Raw genomic sequence first — 19,775 nt, 5'->3', positions numbered from 1 at the left:
ATATATACACATATGTGTGTGTGTGTGTGTGTGTGTGTGTGTGTATATATATATATAAAACTGAACCTAAATTTTAATAATATTTATGTATAATAAAATAAAAACATATCAAAGTTAATGTCATATATAGTCTCGATCTAGTTAATAATTGTCCCTTAATAAGTTCTTTCCCCACCAGGACAAGTAAGGATAATGCTCATCTTGTAAACTGCGTGAGATCGGATGTGGGGTGTGAGGGAGAAGGGGAAGTGAATGTAATCCCAAGATGCATACCTGGGGAGTCAGACGGCTGTTTGTCCCTCTGTTGGTAGACCAAGGGGAAGGGAACTCTGTTGATACATGAAGCTGGAGAGCCACTCAAAAGGAAGTACTCTCTGTAGAACTGGTAGGACTTGGTTCAATCAAGAGAGGAGTTTGTCTCTTCTTCGCACTGAACACGCACCTTCTGCAGGCTCTGTTGATGTGACATTGTGATAGTAAAAGAGAGTGGAAATTGTCAGTTAAAGAATTTATTGTAACATGAGTATTGCTCGGTATATCACGTGACTTTTTCTCTTGCAGCATTATCAACTTGGAGACATTTTTAAGCTGACGGGTTAGCCCCTTCTTATGATGTGACATTATCCTGGGTCTAGCAGCCATAGGTTAGGTTTGGGCTTAGAAGTCATAGGTTGGAATCCGACCTGGCTCTAATCTTCAGTAGTTGGTTGACTTTGGGTAGGTTGCTTCCCATCCGCGGCCACTCCCTTCCCCCCCCCCTCCTCGCCCTGGCCTCAGTTTTCCTCATTTGTAAAGTAAGGATAGAAACATATTGCTCCTACATCGTGAAGATTATTGTGATTATGTGAAGTGTCTTGCCTGGCACATAGTAGATCCTTAAAAGTTAATTTTACTTTTACTCTTTGTCTGGTGCTATTAAAAAATACAATATGTTTCTATGATTCTAAGCATAATGTCTAAGCAAGGTTGAATGGTTCCCTAACTATATAAACCTTTTAGATTTATACTTTGAAGGTATGACATTATTAAGGATTCAATTTTATGGTGCTAACATATGAAAATATGCCACAATTGGAAGATTACTGATATTGTGGGCTGGTATTGTGCATCTTCTGCTTTAGATTCCTGAGTCATCTTTGTCTTAAAAGAAGGTTTTGTCTTTCTTGGAAGTTTAATTCCCTGAGTTCATCATTTAATTTATTTTGCTGTATTCCTTGAAACAAATCGTTAAATGATTTACTTTGGGTAAAGAAAGAATTAAATGTCAACTACGTGAAGTTTACTTTTCATTGCAAACTCAAAACAAGGCCTGTAAGGCATCTGCTTCCTTGTTATAAATTCAAACACATTATCGACAGCTTCTGTGTTATATTTTTGAGTTTGAAATGAGAACTGCTAGGATTAGGATCACAGACTGTGTATATACAAATCATTTAAGATCCTACACGAAGTTTAACAGCAGCGAAGCTAGAGTTCTCCAATTAATTTCCTCTAGTAGTGACTGATCGTGTTATGTCATCAGTTTTTGGATAGCTTCCCTTCCTTCCCCTCTCCCTTTCTCCAGTGGTTTAGGATCAAATACACAGTGAGGGTTGGCCAGCTAGGAAAAGAGATAGGAGTTTTTGCTATATTGTCAGAATGCTTAGTGTGTGCATCTGTCTTCCTCATTAGATTTGAGCCCTTAGAAGGTTGAGGCAAGGTGGTATTGTCAGTCTCCAGATCTCTTCTAAACATGTGGCTCTATTCTTTGTGGAAGGGTATGGGTTTCTTTTTCTTTCTTTCTTTTTCTTTTTTTAAACGTTTATTCATTTGTGAGAGCCAGAGACAGAGTGTAAGCAGCGGAGGGACAGAGAGAGAGGGAGACACAGAATCCGAAGCAGGCTCCAGGCTCTGAGCTGTTAGCGCAGAGCCTGACGCAGGGCTCAAACCCACGAACCGTGATATCATGACCCGAGTTGAAGTCAGACACCTAACTGACTGAGCCACCCAGGTGCCCCAGGGCATGTGTTTCTTAAACTAGCACAGATAGTATTATTTTTGGAGACCCAAGATAATGTTCGTGAAAGTGGTTTGGGCAATACAATATATTAAGAATTTCTGGTCCTTTTTTTTTTTTTTTTTCTATAATGGTGAGGAAATACATTTTTTTCAAACTTTATTTTCTCCTATATAACATAAAATCTGTGGGAGATAAGCTTAGGAAACCCCTGGGTTTACACCAGTGGGTTGATAAGGCATAAAGAAATATAAAGTCATAAAATGCTCACACCTGAGTTTAGGTAAACCAGATTGGCACTCCAATAATAGGGGGTGCAAAGGCACCCCGTGAATAGGGACGTGCAAAGGTGCCAGGATTAGGGAGGTGCAATGGCACCCCAAAATAGAGGGGTTGCAGAGCCCCTAAAATAGGGAGAGGCAAAGGCCTAAAATAGAAATGGCACAAAGGTGCCCAATACATAGGTATATGAAATAAACAAGATTAGATATTCAAGATGGAGGTACCCCCAATTTAGTACTAAAGCAGAAAAGCTGCTTTCACAGGAGAATAGGGCCAGGTTAGGTAAATTGGTGAATTGGAGTATGGACCACTGTGCTGCAGGCAAAGCAGCCCAGAGTGGAGATGGTAAATGAAAGAAAAGTTGCCTTATCAACCCTGAGGTTACTCCTCATATCTGTCTCATCCTCTAGGCTAGCTAAGATAAACAGAAGTGCTGCCTCATGTCTGCTCTTTTTTTTTTAATTTTATTTTTTATTTTTTAAAATTTACATCCAAATTAGTTAGCATATAGTGCGACAGTGATTTCAGGAGTAGATTCCTTAGTGCCCTTTACCCATTTAGCCCATCCCCCCCCCACAACCCCTCCCATAACCCTCAATTTGTTTTCCATATTTATGAGTCTCTTCTGTTGTGTCCCCCTCCCTGTTTTTATATTATACTTATCTTTCTCTGATTGACCTTACCCTTCAGTTCCATCCACGTAGTTGCAGATGGCAAGATTTCATTCTTTTTGATTGCCACGTAATACTCCATTGTGTGTGTGTGTGTGTGTGTGTGTGTATATATATACACACACACACACACACACACACCACATTTTCTTTATCCATTCATCCATCGGTGGACATTTGGGCTCTTCCCATACTTTGGCTATTGTTGATAGTGCTGCTGTAAACATGGGGGTGCCTGTGTCCCTTCGAAACAGCACACCTGTATCCCGTGGATAAATGCCTAGTAGTGCAATTGCTGGGTCGTAGGGTAGTTCTATTTTTAGTTTTTTGAGGAATCTCCATACTGTTTTCCAGAGTGGCTGCACCAGCTTGCATTGCCATGGTCCTTTTTTTGATTTCCCACAAATGATCACTCTGTTTCCCTCCAGCATCATCGAGGGTCAGCTTTTTTTGAAATCATATGTTTTAAAAAGCATTACACAACCTACTTATACAGTTTCTCTAGTAATTCTCCACAGCTTAGGGGCAGGAATGGGACGGAGAACACGGGTGGATGAATTTGGTATTGGCTGGAGGCACAGGTTGGAAGAGAGAGGCCGTGTCGTGCGTGGGTTTTGGAGTTGTACAGTCTGGGTAACTCTGTGCGGTAATCTTTCTAAATCCTACTGACGTCATCTATAAAATGGAGCTAATAAAAGTACCTAATCGACCTCATGAGATTGCGAGAGTTAAATAATACGACTGCGGGTGAGGAGCTCATTGACCATAATGTGGGGCAGGCAGAGTATTAGATACTATGTTTGTTGTTGTTGCTGCCAGGGAGGAGGAGAATTGAAGAAGGAGGTGATTGGTGAGAGTGTACGTAGTTGGAGTAACAGCCAGGCAGGTTCAGGCTGGGGAGAAAGAAAGAGACACTAGGAGAAATATTGGAAACTGGAGAATTAGAAGGAATTGCTGAGTTAGAAGTGGGATGAGGGTGAAAAATGGATTTAGCAATAGAGAAATAGAAAAGTGAGAGTGTATGGGCAGCAAGTGAGATCCCAGGGTTTGAGACTCTCTTAGAGATGAGCATTTCTAGGTAAGGGTGTAAGATCCAGCCTGTGACCATGGCTGCTGATGTGAAGTGGAGACAAATTCAGTTTAAATGAACAAATATTTATGGAGATTTTCCTGCGTGCTAGATATTGTGCTAAGAATTGGAGAACGTAAAATTTGGGCGGAACCTCATTGGATTAGAGGGGGTCAAGAACTGGCTGTTTGCTATTCCCCTGAATGCTGAGGTTACCCATGACAATGGCATGGTGACCATTGGTGACCAGGAAGACTGAAACCATTACACCAAAAAATGCTTGAGTGGATTGGCTTGTTTTTCATTGGTTGAAGATGGGACTATAAATGGCTCTTTATAATAGGCGCATCTCCCAGTGGGACTACGATAATTAGTAACATTAATTTAGAATTTAGAAGATAGCTGTCCTAAATTCATTTATTTAACTAGTCTTTTTTTTTTCCTTCCTCTTTCCTTTTTAGCCACTAGTGTATATATTAGATGATTAACCCAGTTCTTTTTAGTTTTAGGGGAATGGTTTGCTGAGTGGGCTTGTGTCCTCTTTGTTTCGGAGTGAGTATTCTAGAAAGGGAACATGTGCCAAAGAATAGCACAACTGGGGCAAGGAGGAACAGCTCATTTTGTAGCCAGGATGATGGTTCCTTGTGCCTTTCAGTTGAAAGTTGTAGGTTTTGAAGTCTAGGAATCTTACTTTGTAAAAAAAAAAAAAAATTATAACATCGATGAAACATTTATTTTAAAATTACATATCCTATATCAATAAACCGAATTTTATGCTGGTGACTTAGATCTGATTGTCTTTGGGCTCGTTCCAATCAGTGAGGCTCGCATAGATCCACGCATATGTGGTTTATTCATCCGGTGACCAAAGTCAGCAGGGGACGGTGGCAGGTGCACAGCACCCAAGACATTTCCAGGCATGCAAGCTCAGTATCTCACTTTAGTATCTGGCCAAGTCTACTCTTGGCTGCGTCTCCTGTGTCTGATCCACATCCCCGTCCCACACTTCTCCGCGTGCTTGTCTCTAATGCGCATTTGAGTAGACTACATGTTACTCCACGGCGGCTAACTGTGGCCGCCACGTCACTTGGAACACTCCTACTGTGAAGAGGAGCCCTGGTGCCAGGACTGACAGCGGTGAACAAATTACTCCACATCAGGTGGGCCTTCTGCTTCCTTTGGGCAGACCGCGGCTGTGCCCTTGGTTTATTTCACTCGGCGAGTCTAAAAAATGTGAAGGATTTTGCAGTGTCCTCTTTTTATCGTTATTATTTTTTTGAATTTTTAATTCTTTCTCTATCATGGTAGCTCTCCTGGTATTGTCTCCAGAACAGCAGCATCAGCATCACCTGGGAACTTGTTAGAAATCAGGTTCTCAGGCCTCACCAGGATCTACTGAATCCTCATCCCTGAACTGTAGGGCCTAGTTTTAACAGGTGCCCCAGGGGGATTCTGGTACACGGCAAAGTTTGGGAACCACTGCTCTAGCATATTGTGGTTACCAACCCGTACACACTTCCTCGAGGTGTTTGACTTAATATATTCCTGCTGAGCTCACTGTATAAATTGGAGACATGAAATCGCCAGTGTTGGAAGTCAGTAATATCTAATGTTGGCAACCTCGTATGGTTCAGCTAATAGTTACCTTGTGTAAAGTAGGGTTTCTTACACATTTTTCTCCTTGAGCGGGAGAAGGGGCAGACATAAGTTATCTGTAGAAATTAAATTTAGATTTTATGTGTGTTAGAGATGATGGTGCTTACAATGGGGGGTCACTTTCTTTGTATGTTTTCTCACGTCCTATTTACGGTAAGCAGTGTTACCTGTAGGCTGTTAATTTGGTTTTCTAATACCCCACTGCTCTCAAGATGTAATGGCAATCTGATTTTATTTCTGAGTAACTTGGTGATGTTGCCAAAGGATTTTCTTTTGCTTTAAAGTCTGGTACATCTCAGTGTTGGTGATGCTAGATTGATTTTCTCAGGTAAATGGTGTGCTCTTTTGAATCTTTTTTTTGTTTAAAAGAAGTTTTATAATTTTTTCTTTTTGAAACACATCCCTTACTTTGGATTTTTTCTTTGGGGACTCCTATTAAAAGTAGGAGTTGGGTCTTCTTTGCCTACCTTTTATATCGCTTTCTCTCAAATCTTTTTCATCTTCTTGTACTTAAAAATTTTTCTTCTTACTACCTTGTATTTTTCTGAGGGCATTATCTAATGTATTCATTCACCCTTGTGTTCTTTCTAGTTTAGTGTTTTTTGAAATATTTTCTTTCATTTCTTTCCTGAGTTCTGTCACCCGATTTTGAGTTTTCATAATGATGAATGACATGTTTTTTTTCCCCCATACCTTACACGTTTTCTTTCTTTCTTTTTTTCTTTTTTGCTTGCGGAGAAATAGTAGTTTATAGTTAGCTGTTTGTGGGCATGTCTGTCTTTCACTGTCTTTTTTTTTAATGTTTGTTTATTTTTCAGAGTTGAGGGGAGAGGGGCAGAGAGAGAGGGAGACAGGATCCCAAGCGGGCTCTGCGCTGACAGCAGAGAGACTGATGCGGGGTTCAAGCTCACAGACCTCGAGATCATGACCTGAGCTGAAATCAAGAGTTGGATGCTTAAGCCGCTGAACTACCCAGGCACCCCTTAGGGTAGTTTTTCTGATTTCAGGATTCTAGAGCTCCCTCATATATTTTTAGCTTGTGTTCAAAATAGGATGCCTTACTTTCTGAGGTTTCTGGGCTCCATGTCTCTACATTTATTTGGACCTTGTCTTCTCTTTGTGATCTGTTGAGTTCAGATTCTATTTCTTAGAATTTTTCTTCAGTGTGGGCCTTTGTTCTAGATGTTTTGAGAACTCATAAGGATAAGACTGGGTGAGCTCTTTCAGGTATTATTATGGACACATTGAGCTCATTAGGTACTGGCTATTCAAAATCGTTCATAGTTTTAGCTGCTGTCCATATGTGCATGTGTCTTGGGTTTATGTGGGAAATCTTATCACTTGGTTATGTTGTTGTGCATGAGTTTTTTTATTTTACTCTCCTCGTTGCTCTGTTTTTATGGTGAATTCAGGAAAATTTTAAAAACTATGTGTCTACTGCTGCCGTCTTCCTGGGTGGCCTTCTATCAGTCTTTTCGTATTTATATCCTTCATTTTGTACAGATTTAATGAAGTATTATTAGCATGCAAAGAACTGCACATATTTAAAATGCAATCTGATGAGTTTTGTCATAGGTATGTGCCCATGAAATCTTCACCATGATCAAGATAATAAAACTGTCCGTCACCCTTGAAACTTTTCTCACGCCCCTTGGTAATCCCAACTTCATTTTTTCCCCCATTGTCCGAGCAATGGCTGATCTGCTTTCTGTCCCTATAGTTTAATGTGCAATCCCTGTAATTTTACATGAACGGAATCATACAGTAGCATGTGTTGTTTTTAACACGGCTTCGTTCATCCAGCATAATTGTTTTGAAATTCATCCATGTTGTGTGTATCAATAGTTCATTCCTTTTTGTTGCTAATGGTATTCTGCTGTATAGATATGTTAGAATTTGGTTATCTGCCTGCCCTTTTAGTGAGCATTTGGGTCATTTCATTCAGTTTTTGTCTATTACAAATAAAGCCGTGAGAAGTATTCGTGTTCCGGTGTTTCTGTGAATACATGCGTTTGTTTCTCTTGAGTGTAAATACCTAAGAGTGGAAAATCTAGGTTGTTTGGTAGGCGTACGTGTAAGCTTTTAAGAGATTGTCAAACTTTCCCAAAGTAGTTGTACCGTTTCCCATTTCCATTGGTAGTAGGTGAGAGTTCTTACTCTTGCCAACGTTTGGTACGTTCAGTCTTTATAAATGTAGTCATTCTGGTGGATGTGCAGTGGTATCTTTTATGGTTGTAATTTGAATTTACCTAGTGATTGGTTTTGTTGAGCACCTTTTTGATGTGATTGTTTGCCATTTGTAGAGTTTCTTTGGTGAAGTTTTGAAACCTTTTGTCTGTTTTTTATTGGATGTTCTTTTTGTTTTGTTTTGGATGTTCTTACTATTATTTAGTTTGAGTGCTTTGTATATTCTAGGTAGAAGTTGTGGTTGGAGATCCATCTTGCAGATATTTTATGCCAGTCTGTGGCTTGCCTTTTTGTTTTTGTGACAGTGCCTTTGAAAAGCAAATGTTGTTAATTTTGATGAAGTTCTTTTTATTTTTTTCTTTTATAATTTATGTCTTTTGTGTCCTATTTAGGAAGTATTTGTCAAACCCAAGGTCACTAAGATTTTCTGCTAAGTTTTCCTTTAGAAGTTTTATAGTATTGGCTCTTTTTTTTTAAATGTTTGTTTATTTTTGACAGAGAGAGAGAGAGAGAGAGAGAGAGAGAGAGACAGAGCACGAGTGGGGGAGGGCAGAGAGAGAGAGAGAGAGATACAGAATCCGAAGCAGGCTTCAGGCTCCAAGCTATCAGCACAGAGACTGACGCGGGGCTGGAACTCACAGACCGCGAGATCGTGACCTGAGCTGAAGTCGGACGCTCAACCCACTGAGCCACCCAGGCGCCCCAGTGTTGGCTCTCACATTCAAGGCCTGTAATCCACGTTGAGTTACTTTTTTATATATTGCTTCAGGTTGGGGAGAGTTTCATTATGCTGTACATATGGTTATCCATTTGTGACAACATCATTTGTTGAAAAGATGATCAGTTTCCTCATTGAATCATCTTGTCACCTTTGTCAAAAATCAATCACTTATTTCAATTTGGGTCTATTTCCTGGACACTCTCTTCTTTTTCATCGATCTACATGACTATCTTTATGCCAGTGCCATAGTATCTTGTTTATTGTCGCTTTATAATAAGTTGTGAAATAAGATAGTATTAGCTCTGTTACAACCTTGTTTGTATTCAAATTTGCTTTGATTATTTCAGATCCTTTGCATCTCCATATACATTTTTTATTTTTGCTGTAGACGATCATGTTGTCTGTGAACAAAGCCAATTTGACTTTTTTCTTTGCGATCCATAAGCCTTTAATTTCTTTTTACTGCTTATTGCCCTGGCTCAACACAAACCTCCAACACAATGTTGAATAAACGTGGTAATGTGAACATCTTTCTCTTGTTCCCGATTAGGGAGAAAGCATTCATTCTTCCATTAAGTATGATGTAAGCTGTAAGTTTTTCATAGATGCCCTTTATCTGAAGGGCATTCTTTCTTTCATAGGATTTTTTGGTTTGCTGATAGTTTTAAATCACTAATGAATGCTAGATTTGTCAGATTTCTACATCTTTTGAGATGCTCATGTATTTAAAGAATTCTGTCGTATCGATTGATTTTTTAAAATAGAACTTTTTATTTTGAGATAATTGCAGGTTTACATACTGTAGTAAGAAATAATACAGTGATCCCCACATACCCTTTACCTGGTTTCCCCCATAGGAACATCTTGGAAAACTATAGTACAATATCACAACCGGGATATTGATATTGATATGATCAAGATAGGTAAGATTTCTATCACTGTATAGTTATGTTCATTTCTCTCCTACCCTATACCCATCTTTAACAAACCCTGGAAACCACTAATCTGGTTCTCCATTTGTATAATTTTTGTCTTTTTAAGAATTCAAGTTACTCTGCCTTTCCATATAAATTTTAGAAATATCTTGTCTACGTCTCCCAAAAATCTTGTTTAGATTTTTGATATAAATTGTGTTAAACTCATACTTTTGTTTTTCATTTTCCAAATGTAATGTATTTATAATTTCAGTGTTCATGTGTTGAATTTGGTCAAATGTTTTTTCTGCATTGATTGATATGATCATGCGATTGTTCTTCTTTAACCCATTAATATAATAGATTACACCGATTTTGGATAATGAACCAGCCTCACATCCCTGGAGTAAAACCCATTTGATCATGGTTTATAATTTCTCCTTTTGCATGTTACTGTATTTTGTTTGCTAATATTTTGTTAGGAATTTTTGAATCTGAGAGGCACCTGGGTGGCTCAGTCAGTGAAGTGTCCAACTCTTTTTTTTTTTTTAAGTATAATTTATTGTCAAGTTAGCTAACATACAGTGTATACAGTGTGCTCTTGTCTTTGGGAGTAGAGTCCCATGATTCATCGCTCACATAGAACAATCTAGTGCTCATCCCAACAAGTGCCCTCCTCAATGCTCATCACCCATTTTACCCTCTTCATGTCACCCCCCCGCCACCAACCCTCAGTTTATTCTCTGTATTTAAGAGTCTCTTATGGTTTGCCTCCCTCTCTGTTTGAAACTATTTTTTCCCCTTCCCTTCCCCCATGGTCTTCTGTTAAGTTTCTTGAATTCCACATATGAATGAAAACATATGATATCTGTCTTTCTCTGACTTCTTTCACTTAGCATAATATCCTTCGGTTCCATCCACTTTGTTGCAAAGGGCAGGATTTCATTCTTTCTCATTGCCAAGTAGGATTCCTTTATATATATAAACCACATCTTCTTTATCCATTCATCAGTTGATGGACATTTGAGCTCTTTCTATGATTTGGCGATTGTTGATAGTAAGCATCCAACTTTGATGTCGGCTCTGGTCATGATCTCACTGCCCGTGAGATCAAGCCCTGCATCGGGCTATGTGCTGACCATGGAGTATGCTTGGGATTCTCTCTTCCCTCTCTTTCTGCCCTTCCCTCACTCATGCGCTATCGCCATCTCTCTCTCTCTCTCTCTCTCTCTCTCAAAATAAATAAATAAACTTAAAAAAGTTTTTGCATCTGAAAAAAAAGTTAACAAAAATTAAAAAAACAAACAAAAAAAAAACCCAACAGAGATTTAGTCTCTCATGGGTTTGGAGGCCAGAAGTCTGAAATCAGTATCACCAAGTTGAAATGTGGGTGTCAGTGGGGCTTTAAGGAGAATCTGTTGTTTGCCTCTTCTGGCTTCTGGGGGTTGTTGGTATCCCCTGACTTGTGGTGGCATTGTTCCCGTCTCTGCTCTGTGATCAGATTTCTTTCTCCCGTTCTGTCTTCTCTGAGCGTGTCTTTTAAGGACAATTGTTATTGGGGTTATGGCCTAGTTGGATCATCCAGGATGGTCTCTTGGTCTCAAGATCCTTTTTCAAATGAAGATAACATTCACAGGTTCCAGGGTTAGGCTGCAGACATGTCTTATGGAAGGCCACCACTTGACCCACTAGAAGTACAGATGATCCTTGAACAACACGAGTTTGAACTGCACAGGCCCGCTTATATGCAAAATTTTTTCAGTACATACCTTACAGTACTGTGAATGTATTTATCTCTTCCTTATGAGTTTATGAAGAATATTTTATTTTCTCTAGCTTACTTTATTATAAGATTATAGTATATAATATATATACAAAATATATGTTTATCAACTATTTATGTTATTGGTAAGGCTTCCAGTCAATAGTAGTTCTGTTTTGGGGGAGTCAAAGTTATATGCCGATTTTTGACTGTGTTGGGGGAGGGCACTCCTAGCCCTCATGTTGTTCAAGGGGCACCCGTAGTATATGCAACTTTAATTTCTCTTTTTTGATCTTCTCATCTTGGCCTACGTCCCCCATTTCACTCGCTACTCGTTTCCTTTTCGGTTTTTTGTCTTTTAAAGCATGCACTTCGAGAGCGTCAAGGATAGTGAGAGGATTGTGCTGACCTATATTTCACTCCCATATTGCTACAGGGGGAAAGCTATTCTTCACAGTGGGGCAGCTCCGGGTAGAATCAGAATATGCTTCTTCTTAACAGAACTTATTAAACTTGGCAGCCCGTAAATGTAATACTGTAAGAAGTCCTTTAAGAAACCATGTTGAGGTCTTACAGAGAATCAAAAAAGTTCCGTTTGAAGAGATAAGTAAAAATCATTTCAATTAAGATGAATATCATGGCATCAGCAATTAATTAACACGTCAGGTGGTATCGGGTAAGAAAAAGGAGCATTTCCATATGAGGTGATGCCACTTTTACTAGGTATCTTTTTAATGCACATTTCAGGTACATGCACATGTTGCTTAGCTAATGCTTTGACAACAAAGACTTTTCTGCACGGAAATGGTTTTTCAGAAGAATCTGAACACCCTTAACAAGCTAGTTAGGCCCGTAGAGTGTCACTGAGATTATTCTGGGACAGGCTTAGTGACCTAATGAATGTTATATCTAAAAGGTACTGTATAAATACGTCTCCCTGACTTTTAAGGAAACTGAATATACCTTCTAGAAGTTTCTGGCAACTCTTAGTGTCAGCCTAGTGCAACAGTGACTTCACTGTGCCAGAAAAAAGTTGTGTGAATCTGCAGTAGTCTGTTTTGTTGCTATCCCTGCTCTGGTTATGGTTAATACTTAGCCATGGTGAAAATTTACATCTCTGTATTTTTTTTAGAAAGTAGAGTAAACTGGCAGATCACAGGGAAACATGAGGTAGAATTTTAAAGTAAGTATTTAAAAATGGCCTCAAGACTTTTAGATTTAAGACCTGTATGTAGAGAGAGAATCGCGTTTTAGCATAAGCGTGATTAATATCTTCATGCGTTTGTTATAAGATTTGCTTAATGAAATTTCGGTCTGGTTTTACTTTTATAACTAAATGCTGTGTTTCAAGTTTAAAACTTTGTCAAATGTCTGAGTGTTTATCATGAAAAGCAGATTAATCCCTGCCTTTTATGGTTGTAACCCAGGCATTTGGCTTGTAATTACAAATTTTAAATCTGTGTTTTCTTTGTAAGTGCTGGTCAAGATATCCAAGGAACAAGTGTGATTGCAAATCTTCCATTTTTGGTGCGACAGAATCCTGCTGAGACACTTCGGAGAGTCTTGCCGAAAGTTAGAGTAAGTTGGTACAAAATAAGATTCGAATTTATCGTTTTTCCAGTAGCACAGTTGTCGTTGTCAGGAAATTTAAGAGCTTTGGGTGGCTGATCTTTCGTGCCTAATCGCGGAGTGGAGGACGCATTAATATACACGTTTTGAATTATGATGACAATATTTAGGGAAATTAACTGATGAAAATGGGGGAATACAGACCTTAAGTTGTAAATGTTTCTTAGTTATTTTCTCAGCAGAGACATTTTATTTAATAAAGTTAGGTTTTCAGTAGCTCAAAAATACCTTAATTAGTCTTATGAAATCATAGCTGTCTTATTTGGTATTCTGTTGACTTAAATTTATATTGATAGTATTTCTACAACACTGAAAATGTAATTGAACTATTATTCTTAATAATTACCTTCTGGTGACTTCTACAGGATCACCAAATAAAGATTGAATTGTGGCCATCACATTTTTAGTTTTATGCTTCTTGCTTCCTATATTCCTTCAGAATTAAGTTTTCCTGCTTTAAACAAAAATCTTTGATCAGAACATTCTTTTCTCTAATATCTATTGATTATTAATATATAATATTAAATATTTGATACATAGTATTTGTTGCTTATCTGTAGCTGTGTGCAAAGTGTTGTTCTTATCTGTAAGAACCGGAATGAGCAAAACAGACAACAGCCTGTATGTCCTCAGGGAGCTTATCTGTTCACGGGGTCAGGGAGGTTATATACCAATGGGGACTATGGTTGCTAATAGTGACTTTTGTATACTTTCTTTGGCTTTCTGTTTGGTTATAACTTGTTTGTAGTTTTGTCATTATTTTATATGTATTTAAAATACTGCCGTTATTAGTGTATTCTTGAATTTTATTCTTAGGCATATATAACGTGGTTCTAGTTGCTGTGATTTAGGTCAGGGATATAGCATGTTATTTTTACAAGATGCCCACATTTCCGTGCAGGCAATATGAATTTTTTTTCTGGGTACAGTGGTGAATTGAGAAAATGTTTATTTTGGTTTTGCATGTGATTCAAAAATGAATCAGACTTTTCCGTAGCAATTTTCCCCAGCATCATGCTGTAATTTCAGTGGAATCAAGTCTGCACCATCCCAGTTTAATTTCACATTCAATTTCAGTGACAGTAACTACCTAAGCTTCTTAGCATGACACCTAAGAGTGGCAACTAAACTATGGTAGAAGGGATCGGGTGGTTAGGTCCCCTTGACTAAGAGAGTATTGTAGGCAAGTCAATTAGATTTAAAGCTAAAAATATCGAGCATCCAATGCACTCTGTGTTGAGCATGCTAAATCTGGTTCACGGACAGCATACTGAGCATTCATGGTTTCATAAAGCAAGAATAAAAGGTGAAGGGTAGAGAATAGTGACCTTTAGAGGTCTCTAAATTATTTTGAAAAAATACTTTTGTTAATGAGTTCACAGTAAAGTCAAGTAGTAACTCCTGAAAAATCTTAATTTCGTGGGACCGCACAAAAAATATCGCACGCTCATATATACAGTGTATTTATACAAAGAATCAAATCTGCTAAAACTATATAACTGAGTTATAGAAGGTAAGATTATAATAAGCTTTTAAGGTAATTAAAGTTAATCCATAATATAGAAGGTTAACTGAATAAATGGGTATAAAGAAAATGTATACTAATGAATGTGTACTAAGAAATAAGAAAGCCTTTATTTAGTGCTGATTTTATTTAAAAAAATGTTTATTTTTTTTGAGGGAGGAGGGGAGGGGCAGAGAGAATGTGAGAGAGAGAGAGAGAGAGTGAGAGAGAGAGAGAGAGAGAGAGAGAGAGAGAGAGAATCCCAAGCAGGCTCTGCACCCAACATGGGGCTCAGTCTCATGACTGCAAGATCGTGACCCAAGCCGGAATCAAGAGCTGTACGCTTAACCGACTGAGCCACGCAGGCGCCCATTCACTCATTTCTTTAGTCAACAAGTGGCCGTTTATTTAGGACTCTCATTTATCCTGTTTTGTCCTAAAAAAGATACCAAAAGGGTGGTGGACAGTCCCAGATAAGATTCTATGTCAGAAGGGCCTAAAGACTCTGGAGAACAATTAAAGAACAATCATAGGAGACTATTTAATAGTGTGATGCTGACTTTATGTAAAACTAGTGAAGAATTAAGCATATTGGGCTTTATGAGAGCAATAATAATAATAATAATATTACTACTAATAATAATTAGTAATAATGGCACTCATTCATTCCCGAGTATCTCCCGAGTCCCTCCCATGTGCCAGGCACTGTTCTGAGGCCTGAGAAAATGGAGGTGAGCAAAACAGAGAACTCGCCCTCAAGGCAGTTACAGTCCAGAGTGGGGGACACAGACATTAAACAAGTAAGTGACTATGAAAAACAGGGTGAAGGGACAGGATTACCTACTGTGCCTTGGGAGGTCAAAGAAAGCCTCTTTGAGGAGCTGAAAACCAAAGGGATCGGAGGAAGCAGCCATTTGAAGAGGCAGGAATGAGTGGTCCAGGCGGAAGAGGCAGCAGATGGCCCTAAGAGGAAGGAACTGGTTGGGGCCGGAAGAGGCACGTGTGGTTGGAACGCAGTGGGTGATGGTGGGGTGTGACTTGAAAAGAGGTTAGAGAGATGGTCAGCGACCGAGTGCGTAAGAGATGTTCTTCCTTGGGACAGTGGAAGGCCATTGAGCAGAGCGGTGGCTTGTCCCATTTACATTTCACAGTGATCATTTTGATAATCGTGTGGAGAGTGGCTTGGAGCCGGAGAATGAGGACAGTATAGCACTGGTCCTCATGATAGGTGAAGGTGGCTTGGATTAGGCCAGCTAGCTGGGACAGAGGAGAGTAGTGGCTGTGTCTGAGACACAGTGATTTAGGTAGAATGAACAGAACAGAACTTCCTAATGAGTTGGGTGTGGGAAGTGAGAGATACCTTCCGGATTTCTGGCTTGAGCATCTGTATGGTTCTGCTGGGTTTGCGTATCTCGGTTGGTCGTTCATTAAATCCACAGGGAAGAGTCATTTACATACTTACTAATATTAATCTATGAATGACTTACTTTTAGAGAATTTAAAGATAAGTACAATAAATATTCTGTGTAAGAAACTAATCATTCCTGAGATTGTTAGCACGTTTGCAACAATAGTATAAACTTTTAGAGCTCCCCCTTTACCTTATCTTTACCATAAAGAGCATCAGATACAGTGATAATGAAGATTTCTCTGGTCTTATTTAATATAACATTTTACCAATGATATTTTAATTTCTTTTTGTTGTATTGCATTTGCATTTCATGCTTACAATAATATATTAACTGCAAAATAGTTTTTAAAATAATTGCTCTTTTCACTGTCTTAGGGATGAAGGTAGGTTAAAAATGGTAGAAATAGAATCAGATTTGAATTGAGCTGATCTGTAGTATTTTTACAGTTCACTTTGTAAATTTTATCCAAAGCGTACAACAAATGATAATGCTATGAGGTTATTTATCTTAAATTTATGTATGTATGTATGTATGTATTTATGTAGGGATGTATGTTTATTTTGAGAGAGACTGAGACAGTGTGAGTGGGGCAGGGGCAGAAAGAGGGGGAGAGAGAATCCTAAGCAGGCTCTGCACTGTCAGTGGGGCTCGAACCCACAAAGCTGGGGGGATCCTGACCTGAGTTGAAAAACCAAGAGTCAGATGCTTAACCGACTGAGCCACCCAGGCACCCCTCAAGGTTAAATTTAAGTAAGAATCCAGAAAGAAAGAGTATTTTGACCTCCAACTTAAATTTCCTAGATTGGAGACACTTTTAAATACAGTTGTTACAATATATTCATGTTATACGACTTAATTCCTAGGGTATCATCTTTTGAAAACCAGTAATTTTTGTCTGTGGTCTTTATTGATTAAGTCTTTTCCACAATAAATTGGGATCTATTTAAATGTTAGATTTCAATATTTGACTTAAACTTCTGGTTAGCTAGAAGTGAAAGAATTTGATTGTTAGGATACATGTCTGAAATGCTCTGGTCCTTTATAAAATTAAAGTGGTAATGATGTAATTACCCCCTATAATAATAATTACATGGGCTAATTACTAGTGACTCTTTTTATAATGAATTGTAAAAAATGCCTCTGCCTGTTGACTTATTGAATTCTTTTGTTTTTCCACTCATTTGGGGACCCAAAAATCTACTGCATAAAATTATATATTAGAGAACGTGCAATATCAGGAACGAATAAAAATAAGTATAGCTAACATTTGCTGAGGTCTTACTGCGTGTCAGGCACTGTACTCTGTCAACACTTTGTGCATTTTTAGTTTTTTGATGACTCCTAGCAATTCTATAAGGATCACTTGATAGAAGAGGAAACACCTTACTTGACTAACTTGCCGAAGGTCACAGAGCTAGCACGTGGCATAATTGGGTTTGAACAGGAAGTCTGGCTGCTGAGTCCCCCCTCTTAACTATTACACAACCTTCTCATTAGCTGATCATGATTGCAGCAGATATATAATATATAATGTTACTTCTCAAGCCTCAGTCCGCTCTCATCTGGTTACACATCAGCCTCCTCACTGGACCTATTGTTTCTACTTTGCCCCCCCCCCCCCCCCCCCCAGCCCACTCAGCCATAGAGGTTATTTATTTATTTATTTATTTATTCTAGGAACAATCTACAATTTTTTTTTGACAAACAGAATTATATATACAGTGTACCAACGTAATGATTTAATATATGTGTACATTGAGAAATGATTACCACAGTCAAGTTAATTAATACATCCATCATCTCACATAGTTATTTTTTTTTCTTCAGAGAGATCTTTTCAAACCATCAATCATATCTTCTTGCATGAAAATTGCTTAAGTGGTGTGGGAGGCAGAATATAGCCTCCCAAAGAGATCACGTCCTAATCCCTGGGACCTAAAAATGTTCTCTTATTTGGAAAAAGAGTTTTTGCCGATGTAGTTAAGCATCTTGAGATAGGGACATTATCCTGGATTATCTGGGTAGGTCCTAAAAATCGTCACATGTATCCTTATAAGAGGAAAGCAGAGGTGGATTTGACCCAGACACGCAAAAGGCCATGTGAAGGAGGCGGAGACTGGAGTGATGTGGCCACAAGCCAAGGAATATGGGCAACTACCGGAAGCTGGAAGAGGCAAGGAATGGATTCTACCCTAGTGCCTCCAGAAGGAGCGTGGCCTTGCCAACATTTTGATTTTGGTTAAATAACACTGATTTAGGACCTTTGGCCTTCAGAACTGTGAGAGAATACATTTCTGTTGTTTTAAGCCACCCAGTTTGTTGTAATTTATTACAGCAGCCACAAGAAACTAATAAAAGTAACTTCTCACTTCAGGTCAGAATAAAACTCCTTACCATTCCATAAAACGATCCCGTCTAGCTTTCTTTTCTTTCTTCCTTTTCTTTTTTGTTTTTTTAACGTTTATTTATTTTTGAGACAGAGAGAGACAAAGCATGAACGGGGGAGGGTCAGAGAGAGGGAGACACAGAATCCGAAGCAGGCTCCAGGCTCCGAGCGGTCAGCACAGAGCCTGGCGCGGGGCTCGAACTCACGGACTGCGAGATCATGTCCGGAGCTGAAGTCGGACGCTTAACTGACTGAGCCACGCAGGCGCCCGCATCCCATCTAGCTTTCTGAACTCATCACCTGCCTTTCTTTTCTCTTTCTTCCTTTAAGGGTGGACACTTTGACAGTCTGATTTATCATGGTACCCCCAGAACTTGCAACAGTGCTTGGCAAACTAATAGGCACCCAACAGTGATTTAAAAATGAGCATTGATTGAACTTCATATTCAGAGACTATAAGTGCCTGCCTGAAAGACCAATGATATATTGGCCTGATCCACTGATGGCATTCTTGGATGAGAAGTAAAAACAGACTGTCAGTGGAATGGTATGATGCTGCTTTGTGGTCCTGGAGAGAGCTTTTTTGGGGGAGTGGGAGAGAGATGCATAGTAATGAAAGGATAAAAAAAGACATAATTAATCAGTATGAAATGTAGTCATTTGAGATTAGCAGATGTGGTCTACCAACCTGATTCTCAAAAGATTTATTAGTTTTACTGTTATTTTACATGACATTATTTTCATTAATGGAAATAATAGAAAAAATACAAGTTTCTGCCAATGTGATTATTATTTTATATCTACTGAATATAGGTAGATTTAAATTTTGTTTTAATGTTTATTTATTTTTGAAGGAGAGAGACAGAGCACGAGTGGGGTAGGGGCAGACAGAGAGGGGACACAGAATCTGAAGCAGGCTCCAGACTCTGAGCTGTTAGCACAGAGCCCGACGTGGGGCTCAAACTCAGGAACTGCGAAATCATGACCAGAGCTGAAGTTGGATGCTTAACCAACCGAGCCACCCAGGTGCCCCTGAATATAGGTAGATGTAAAAAAAAAAAAAAAAAAAATTTTCATTTTCAAAATTTTAAATCTTTTCTGTGTAAATATAGATGTATGTGAATAAAAAGCTTAGCTTTACTGGGGTCCCTGGGTGGCTCAGTTGGTTGAGCGTCCGACTTCGGCTCAGGTCATGATCTCACAGCTCGTGAGTTCGAGCTCCACGTCGGGCTCTGTGCTGACAGCTCAGAGCCTGGAGCCTGCTTCGGATTCTGTGTCTCCCTCTCTCTCTGCCCCCAACCCACTCACATTCTGTCCCTGTCTCTTTCAAAAATAAATGGACATTTAAAAAAAAAAAAAGCTTAGCTTTACTTCCTTTTCAAGTCTTATTTCAGGCGGTACAGATGTGTGGATAGCCGATGATAATTAGAAGGAACACTTTTTGTGGGCCAGGCACTGTGCTTAATACTTTAGACACATCCTTTTAAACGTCTTATAACAACTCTACATGACATATTTATTCTCATTTCACAGTTGAGAAAATGCAGGCTTCAAAGAGTCAACATATGACTATGAATATTTTGTCG

The 19,775-nt window shown here is 38.9% G+C and overlaps 1 protein-coding gene across 2 annotated transcripts in view; it reads left to right on the top strand.

The window, feature by feature from the left end:
• Positions 1 to 19,775, top strand: part of PPP4R4 (protein phosphatase 4 regulatory subunit 4) — a 108,594-nt gene that overhangs the window by 21,885 nt on the left and 66,934 nt on the right. For both annotated transcript variants that reach the window (XR_007453608.1, XM_049612229.1), the window contains exon 3: positions 12,734 to 12,836. Coding sequence is in view for 1 of the 2 variants with exons in the window: in XM_049612229.1 (XP_049468186.1) it covers positions 12,734 to 12,836 (103 nt within the window). In the remaining variant the exon portion in view is untranslated. The remainder of the gene's footprint in view (positions 1 to 12,733; positions 12,837 to 19,775) is intronic.

This window comes from Panthera uncia, assembly GCF_023721935.1.
Source record: "Panthera uncia isolate 11264 chromosome B3 unlocalized genomic scaffold, Puncia_PCG_1.0 HiC_scaffold_1, whole genome shotgun sequence".
Lineage (NCBI taxonomy): Eukaryota > Metazoa > Chordata > Mammalia > Carnivora > Felidae > Panthera > Panthera uncia.
This window is presented reverse-complemented; position numbering and strand designations above follow the sequence as displayed.